This window comes from Anas acuta, chromosome 1 (genome assembly GCF_963932015.1).
Source record: "Anas acuta chromosome 1, bAnaAcu1.1, whole genome shotgun sequence".
Taxonomy (NCBI): domain Eukaryota; kingdom Metazoa; phylum Chordata; class Aves; order Anseriformes; family Anatidae; genus Anas; species Anas acuta.
Window position 1 is genome coordinate 143,543,486 of NC_088979.1, and position 9,311 is coordinate 143,552,796.

The window sequence follows — 9,311 nt, forward strand, 5'->3', positions numbered from 1 at the left end:
GTAGGTTAGCTAACAAGGAGAGGGATGCTGCTTGACCAGGTACTAACAAACAGAGATGGTCTAGTTGGAAATGTGAAGGTTGAGGGCAGTCTCAGCTGCAGTGACCACGAGATGTGAGAGTTCAAGATCTCACGAGGAGGAAGCAGGGCAAAAAGCAGTACCGCAACCCCAGGTTTCAAGAAAGCAACATTTGACCTCTTCAGGGACCTAATTGGAGGAATGCCCTGGGCCAAGGCCCTAGAGGAATAGAGGGCCCAGGAAAGTTGTCTAATATTCAAGCACCATTTCCTCTGAGCTCAGGATAGGTGCATCCCTACGAGAAAGAAGTTGAGCAAGGGTGTCAGGAGACCTCTGTGGATGGGCAAGGAGCTCTTGGGAAAACTTAAACAGAAGACGAAAGCATACATGATGTGGAAGAAGGGGCAGAACGCTTGGGTGGAATATAGGAATATTGTCAGAGAATGCAGGGATGCAATGAGGAAGGCCAAGGCCTGGTTAGGGCTTCTTCAAATACATCAGTAGCAAAAGGAAGACTAAGGAAAATGTGGGTGCGCTGCCTTGAGTGCAAAATGAGGTGGGTGCCTTGGTAACGGCAGATATAGAGAAGGAGTTATTGAATGCCTTCTTTGCTTCAGTCTTCACTGCTATAGCTAGCCCCCAAACACTACTGAGACCAAAAACAAGAGAGAAAACCTGAAGAGAGGAAGACTTTACCCTGGTTGAGGAGTATTGGGTTAGAGGCTCAGGAGACCTTATTGCTCTCTACAACTACCTGAAAGGAAGTTGTGGGGAGCTGGGGGTCAGCTTCATCTCACAGATAACCAGCGACAGGACTAGAGGGACTAGAGGGACTAGACAGCCTTGATTTGCACCAGGGGAGTTTTAGGTTGGAAATTAGAAGATATTTTTTCTCAGAAAGAGATTGGACAGACATTGGAGTGGGTTGCCCAGGGAGGTGGTGAAGTCACCATCTCTGGGGGTGTTTAAGGAAAGTTTGGACATGGCGCTTAGGGACATGGTTTAGTGGGTGATATTGCTGGTAGAGGTATGGTTGGACCAGATAATCTTGGAGGTCCAACCTTAATATTACTATGCTTCTATGAGGAAACAGTCTGTCCTTAAATCCTGCCAAGACCTCATGTTTCAGCTTGTCCCGTTGTCTCTCATCCACTCAGCTGTGAAGGGCCTGCATCTGTCTAAGCGCCAACCCCCTTGTAGGCCCTGAAGGGGTGCTGTTAGGTGTCCCCAGCCACCTCTTGGCTGACCAAGCCCTGCTCCCTCAGCCTCCGCTCTCCAGCCCTGACCAGCTCAGTAGCTGAGCTCCACTGAGCTCCCTCTAGTTTGTGTGTCTTTCCTGCACTGGAGGCCCCAAACCTGGCTGTTGTACTTTACACATGGTCTAGCAAGTGCTGAGTGGACAGATACTTCTGTCAACCAAATACAGCCCTCTGTACTTTCAATAATATTCCACATTTTAAAATCCCCTTTTGGAAATTCCAAAGTGCTAAAGTACAGCCTCTTCTGCCTTTTTTCTTTTTGTATTTTCACATCTGAAAATACATCTTTCTTTCAGCATTGGCATGGGAAGCCGAGATTTCTGGAGGCACTGAGGCAGGACGCCCAAATCATTCATGATTTTGCCTGCATCTTGAGTTTCCCTAAAGCCTCCATCTCAAATTTGTTCTTTCTGTATTTACTTGGATTCTCATATCGGCAGTGGCAGGCTGGATGGCTGCCACCAGACACTTCCCCATATGTCAGGAGGCCTTCAGAAGGTGGCCAGTGGTCCGCTTTGCCCCATCCTTATCCCCCAAAGCGGCAGGGGGCTAGAGGAAGCGTTCCCTAAGACTCTGCCCTGCCGGGGAAGCCCAAGACGAGGACCGAGACTGTGGGGCCGCCCAGGGGCGTTGGTGGGCGCACCCGTCCCCGCGGCGATGAGGGCGGGCCGGGACCCGGAAGAGGAGCCGCCGCCGACCGCCTGACTTCCCAGGCAGGCAGGCAGGCAGAAGGGGCGGGCGCCATGCTGCAGTTCTTGGTAAGGCTCCGCCGGGCAGCGGCGGCGCCGCCATTTCGCGGTGGGGCGGAGCGAGGCGGCGGCCGGGGCGGCGGGCTGAGGGCTGCGCCGCGGGGCGGGCGGGGGCGGCGGGGGGGCCGCGCGTGGGAGGCTCGCAGGAGCCGGCGGTGGAGGAGATGCGGGGTGTGCAGCCAGCGCCTGTGGCCGAGCAGCCTCGCCTCGGAGCCTCCCGGCTCAGCGCTGTCAACACCGGGAGACCGAGTTGATCGAAGCTGCGAGCACGGTGTCCTAGTGTTGGTGGTTTCCTGCAGTTTCTCTTCTCCCGCTGCTTAAGGGCGATCCTGGCCGTTCCGGTCGCACCCCTTTTTGTCAGGGAGCTGCACGGGTGCTCAGCTTCTCTGTCGTGCGGTGCCGGCTGTGGTTCAGCTCCCTGCAGGGTGGCTTTTCAGTTTCTCTGAAAATAAGGATGTTATGTCTTGTTTATATCTAAATCACGCCCTTAGTTTGTCTTTAAGATTCAGCAAATTTTCGTTGCTCACGGTAATAACCTCCGGCTGCTCAAATGTCTCTGTACTCGTGCATACATGGACCTCCCTCTTTTTGGGAGAGCAGTTGCTTTCAGCCCTTGCCATTTTGAACACCTCTAAAAATTGATCAGTGGAGGTGCTACTTTGTGTGTGTTTAAGGTATGGCAAGTGATAGTGTTTCATTACTGCCTTTCTTTAAATCCCCATCTATTTAATAGATTTTATATTTATTTATTTATATTATTTTTATCTTATATTCCTTTCTGTCTTTATGCTTCCCTAAACTCTTCTGGATGTCTAAGGTTGGAAGCCTGTCAACTCTTAATTAAATACTTAATTAAATACTTAATTTTTACTGTCAACTCAGAAAATAAATTACCTGTCCAAAAATAAAAAAGCTGTACTCTGTTGTAACAAAGTACAGAAACAGTCTCCCATTTTTAATTCTAGTGCTGTGTGTCATTGAGGGTGGTGCTCTAGGTTTTCAGTTTTGTTCAGATGCTTCCCAGTCAATACAAACAATTAGTGGTATCCTTTAATGCTTTAATAGGGAAGAGTAAGTCTGTTGGTTAGTAAGTTTCATACAAAGTGTTGATAAAGACAAGAAGAAACGGCCCTTTCTAAGTTGAGACAGCCTTGTGTGATTCTATGGAATGAATAAAAAGACCCATTTCTTATCTCAACTTCAAAATGTAACAATAAGTTAATATGAAAGCCTCAGTAGTTTCTGTAGCAGTCTTTAGTTGTCTCTCTCCACTCAATTGAAAATACTCAGTAACACTAAATAACGCCTAGCCAGTCTCAAAGTTTGTGTTTATCAACTCTTTGCTTGCTGTTAATGGTTTTTTTTTTCAGTTTCTAGATAAAAGCCTCAGTATGACATCTCAATTAGTGCCTGAAAGTTTGAAAAAAGATAAATTAATTCTGAGCTTTCTTCTTTGAATGTAGATTGGGTGTTTGACTTTTGCTCTCCCTTGTTAGGGCTGTAACAGGGAGATAAAGGGATAATCTTGACAACCTTATTTTTTTGTTACCCAGAGTTAAGCATAACTTAACTAGGCATTTGCCTAAAATATGTCTCGAAATGCTGGGTAGAAATTGGATGACCCTGAACTTTTAGAAGCTTTATTGTCCTTAATTAATACACAAACTTTAATTGCCTTTATTTTTTGCAGTCCAAATTTTTTGAAGTCTAAATACTGAGATTTTTTCCCACTGTTTGAATTGACAGCTATTAAAGTAAATGTAACTGGGTAGATTGCTCTAGAATGAAATGCTAGACTTTTCAGTAAAAGAGCACACTTAAAAGGTGTACTAATGTCAGTACCATCTGTACCAAATAAGGCTTATCACATAGCAGAACAAGAGATAGTTGTCCCATCTTTGGAACTATTCTAGGTTAAAAGTCTAGAAACCTGCTAGCATCTAGTTTGTGTTTTCCAGTGAATTCCCAAAGATATGTATGCTGGGGACAGAGGAAACTTGTTTCTATTACAATGACCCACTACATTAAGAGGAATCACAAGACTGGTTTACTTCAGTGCAACATTTATTAATGTCTCTGAATAATTCTTTAACTGATAATTAAAATACAACAGCAAATTATAACCGATGCAGCACCCACAAAAAGAATTATGCTTCTTTGTAAATTATAAACACTATGCTCCTTAAAAAGTAATTACAAACAGACAATAAGATCAAAAGTCTATGGAAAAAATTACTGAAGTTATTGCAGTCATGGTTCATGGGGCAGCTTTCAACTGATTTTAATTTTCTGTAGCTAACTTTTCACCAGTGCTACTTAAGGAATCTGAGTCACTGAAAAGATGAGCTGTACTATATACCACTTTGGGCTTGGAAAAGATGTCTACTCAGATGTGATGGGAAAGTTGTTGTGGACAGTGGTTTTAATTTTCTTAAAATAGTCTTATTTTGGCAGCAGTGCCTGAGTAATAATAATTTTCTTAAATAGAATTGGCCTCAGCTGGGAATGAATGGAGGCACAGTATTACTAGTCTCTACTTCTAAAACAGTCAAATGAACTTTTATAGTATAGTGTGTCCTTATTATGGTGTGTAACAATTAAAAATATCCAGAGCCTTTTAGAGCTGCTGAGTGAAAATTTCATCATCTGCATTTGAAGAGAGGAATTTCTTTCCCTTGCAAAGTGAATCATAGAATCATGAAGGTTGGTAAAGACCTCCAAGATCATCTGCTCCAACCGCCCCCCAGCCACCAACATTACCTACTAAACCATGTCCCGAAGCACCACATATAGTGTTTTTTTTTTTAAACGCTCTCAGGGATGGTGACTCCACCACCTCCCTGGGCAACCCATTCCAGTGCCTGTCTACTCCTTCTGAGAAGAAATGACTCCTCCTTTCCAACCTAAACCTCCCATGGCACAACTTGAGGCTGTTCCCTTTAGTCCTATCACTAGTTATCTGCAAGAAGAGGCCAACCCCCAGACCCCCACACCTTCCTTTCAGGGAGTTGTAGAGAGCAATAAGGTCTCCACTGAGCCTCCTCTTCCCCAGACTAAACAACCCCAGTTCCTTCAGCCACTCCTCGGCATAGGATTTGTGTTCCAGGCTCTTCAACATCTTTGTAGCTCTTCTCTGGACATGTACCAGAGACTCAATGTCTTTCCTGTACTGCGGGTACCAAAACTGAACACAGTACTCAAGGTGTGGCCTCACCAGAGCAGAGTACAGGGGGATGATCACCTCCCTGGTCCTGCTGGCTACACTATTCCTGATGCAAGCCAGGATGCCGTTGGCCTTCTTGGCCACCTGGGCACACTGACAGCTCATGTTCAGGCAAGCATTGACCAGAACCCTATATCCTGTTGCTGCGAACAGCTTTTGAGCTGCTCTGCCCCAGGCCTGTAGTACTGCATGGGGTTGTTGTGGCCAAAGTGCAGGACACATCACTTAGCCGTATTGAACCTCATTCCATTGGCCTCTGCTCATCGATCCAACATGTCACGGTCCACTTGAGGCTTTTCTTCGACTGGCAAGCACGGGAACAAGATGAGAACTGTGCTTCCATTTTGTTCTTGCTCTCCTTCCAGAGTACATTTTCACAGACAGCGTTCAAGCAACTACGAGTTTGCAGTTGTCAAAAGAGATTGTGCCCTGCACACATTCCAGCAATGCCTTCCTGCCTTAGAGGAGCCCCTAGATCAGAATAGATTTGGCGTAAAGCTTGTCTTTTGAGGTTCAAGGGGCCTGGTGGTTGCAGAAGAGAAGTAGCAGCAATACTGCACTGGAGCAAAGTGGAGAGGGATGGGAAGCCAGCTGCCCATCAGTGACAGTACAGTTTTGCATCAGTTGAAGTTGATGGAGGGAACACCTTTTAACTTGAGGCTGAGATGTTTTTGCTCTCAGAGCCTCTGTTGTGCGATTCCAGCTTGCAAATCTTTTTGTTGCTATTGTATTATTAATGTGTTGCATCATTCTGTGTATGTATTCTTCCCCAGCGCTGAGTTTTACTCAGGTATTGTTTTACTGAGGTATTGATGTAGGCTTTTCAGTTGTGGACCAGGACCTCTGAGGAATGTGGGTCCCTGCTGCTATGTAGTTGTACTTTCCCAAGTTACTGCCTTTATGGGTTTGCAAATAACTTTACAAAGATGATCATAGCCTTATCCAGTCTTGGAGAATTGTATTTAAAACACACCATTATTTCCAAAATACAACCCAGTTAAGGTTTTCCTAGAGAAGTGACTGGGTAAAATTGTGTCTGCCTTTGGAAGAAGGGTGCAAAAGTACAACTAAAATTGAAACTCTACTTTTCACCTATTTTTTTTTTTTTTTCCCTCAACCAATGTGCTTTTGATAGGATGCTAACAATTCTTTTCTTTCTCCCTTTTCAGCTTGGTTTTACTCTTGGCAATGTGGTTGGGATGTATCTGGCTCAGAACTATGATGTAAGTATCCTTGCATTCTCAGAATTGAATTTAATCTGAATTGAAAATATAAGGATGTTTTACTTCAATCAAAATTGAATCCGTCTTAATTTTGTTGTTTTATTGGATTTGAATAGAATACAAATTGATATACAAATAGAATACAAATTGGATTTGAGTAGAATACAAATACAAAAAATACAAACCTTAATTACAGATAAACTCAGATTTAGATGGAACCACAAAGAGCTAGATTCTTTCTGAATTTCACTTGTCTGTGAGAAAGTAATGTGTAGAGCCTTAACTAAGGACCCAGAGCACAGATAACCAGACATCTACATAGGTAGAGGCAGGAGAAATAGAAAAAGTCTAGCCAGCTGTCTGGGAGATTTCAGTACCTGCTTCTATTTCAAACAGTACACTGATCTGCAGTCTTTCTGTCTTTGTCTGAGAGTTTTCTCAGAGTTAGAAAAGAAGATTTACAGCCAAGTTTTCAATACAAGCTTTCAGTTTCTGCGGAGTAAGTAGAATCCCTTATAAGACCAGTTCCGCTTAACTGCTTGCGGGCTAAAGGAGTTATTGAATTTTAACATACTTTTTTCCCCCTTTCTTTTATAATCTATACTAGCTTTTTCTTTTCAATATTTTTTACAAAGTTAGGAAAATCCAGTCAAAAGAACGTATTGTGTATCACTTTGTATTGTAAGCATAGTATAGTGTTTTTCTGGAAGCACTAATGATGTGTTGCCACAAGAGGGGGACTTCTGCTTTTGATTTGGAGGAAATGGTTCCCTGATAATGTAATGCTGACTTGCAGTGGTAATTGGTAATTTGGTAACTGGCAATGGTAATTTTATTGCTGGTATCAAGAATTATTTTTCTTAGATAACCTCTAAGATGAACTTGTTGTCATGAGATGCTAATTCTGCAATGATATGCGTGTGTGTGTAATTATAAGCATATGGAGAGTTCTGCTGATAACAATGTACTTCTCTTGGTTTATTTTAGATGTCAGACCTGTTAAGGGTTGGGCTTTTGATTTTGCTTTCTCAAAAGGAGCTTAAGTTTGAAAAATAGGGAAGAGAGGAACTTCTGACATTTCCTGTACTATCATCCTCAAACCATCCAACCAGAGGTCTGCAGTCTGTTTGGATTGAATATCCTTCACTGTGGTCAGGGTACAAATGAAGTAAAAGTCCATGATTTTCTTCATAAATACCAGTGAAAATTTTTGATTGCTTTCATTTAATTAGTTCACTTGTAAAATCCTATGTTGATTCCAAATTTAGGTCGGAGTCATAAGTTAATGTTTCCATCCCCTTTAAAAGTTCCTTTAAAAGTTCCTTTTTTTGCCCCCCAAGTTGTCCAAACATGCTGTTAGATTCCTTTTAAAAATGCTTTCGTTTTTAAAAGAAAGCTGAAGCTTTGAATTTCAAAAGCAGCAAATTGAATTTTCATTCAAGTATGAAGCTGCAAAAGCTTGACAATTTGCAATGCAGTAAACTTCCCCAGTGGGGAATTTTGGTGCCCACAAAATGGACCAGGAGAGGTACCTCTTCACAGATTATTTTAAAACATATTGGCTGTTACTAAGCATCTCTTTTCTCCTTTTTTTTTTTTTTTCTTGGACCAGTATAGTACAATCTCATTTTCCCTCTAAAAGTCATTATTAAAGCCTGTGCATCAGTGATTGAATCACTTACTCTTTGGCAGTTCATTCTCTTTCAGTGAGGAAGCCAGACTGGTCTTACTGAATTTCTTCTGAAGTGATTTTTTTTCCTCCCTCCTGTTCCCATCAACACTGGCTGATGATTTTTCTTAGTAGTCTGCCTATTCCAAAATATTTCCCAAAGTCCCATGTGAGGTGCTTTCCTCTGCTGTTTTCTTGAGGCTACTTTGCTTTTAACAAAATCTGTGCAAAGTAACAGATCCTGGGAGCAAGTGTCTATTAGAAAGCAGTGTAAACTTTTTAGAATTTCTGTGTTTATGGTATGGTCTTACCTGCTGAAGTTCATGACATCACGTAACTCATTTTTTGTTGTTGTTGTTATTTGTTTCTTGTTTTTGTCTTTAAAGATTCCTAACATTGCAAAGAAGCTTGAAGATTTTAAGAAGGATGTGGAAGCTAAGAAGAAACCTCCCAGTGACAAGTCCTAAGGGAGTGGTGTTACCCAAGTCACGTCTGTGCATGTGTCAAGGATGCAATTTACCTTTCAGGCAACAAAGATCAAGTAGAGTTTTGGCATGGGAGCTTCCTCCGCTTTTAGTCTCCTAGAGCCAGAATGTCCTGTTTTGAAAAAGCAACCATGAACTTTTTTGTGGGACTGATTTTCAAGGGTTTCAGAATTTTGGATTTGCAACAATATGACTGGATAAGATCACTTGTACTTTTCGTTACTGCTTTTCCTAATATTTTATAGCACATTTTTACCTGATCCAACTGGAGAATAGTGTTAGTCCTATTATTATGTATACCTCATACTTTGTAATACCCTAAGTCTTAGAATACCGCAAAAGAAATTAAATGCATCATGAATTAACTTTCAGGGTTTCTTGTAATTTGTTGTGGGTACTTCTTAAGATCTGTATTCCATTTGAGATGGGAACTTCCTGAGAGGTGCAACAATAAAGTTAATTTATCAAGCTATGAACCTGGGGGGAAGGAGAAGTTTCTGCTTTTTCCGTTATGTTAAATGATCACTTCTACCAGTGTAAAATTTGTGCTATCTCTGATGATTCCGGAAGGCATAAAAGGTTGTCTAATTTAACCTACGTTTCATTGTTTCTTCTATTGTTGGCTCTTCCTGTTCTTTCCATTTGACTTGGTTGCCTGAGGATATCTCTGTACTGATGGGTAGGA

General features: G+C 42.3%; 1 protein-coding gene across 1 annotated transcript; it reads left to right on the forward strand.

The window, feature by feature from the left end:
• Positions 1–1,880: 1,880 nt before the first annotated feature.
• On the forward strand, positions 1,881–8,991 carry STMP1 (short transmembrane mitochondrial protein 1). Its single transcript, XM_068662584.1, has 3 exons — positions 1,881–2,035; positions 6,419–6,472; positions 8,528–8,991. Exons 1-3 carry the CDS (start codon positions 2,021–2,023, stop codon positions 8,606–8,608), a joined length of 150 nt encoding a protein of 49 aa, XP_068518685.1. The 5' UTR covers positions 1,881–2,020; the 3' UTR covers positions 8,609–8,991.
• The last annotated feature ends 320 nt before the right edge of the window (positions 8,992–9,311 follow it).

Bases quoted from the DNA above. Each gene is read 5' to 3' on its own strand.
- STMP1 (XM_068662584.1), top strand. The intron at 6,473-8,527 runs GTAAGTATCCTT...TTGTCTTTAAAG, and splicing joins ATCTGGCTCAGAACTATGAT to ATTCCTAACATTGCAAAGAA.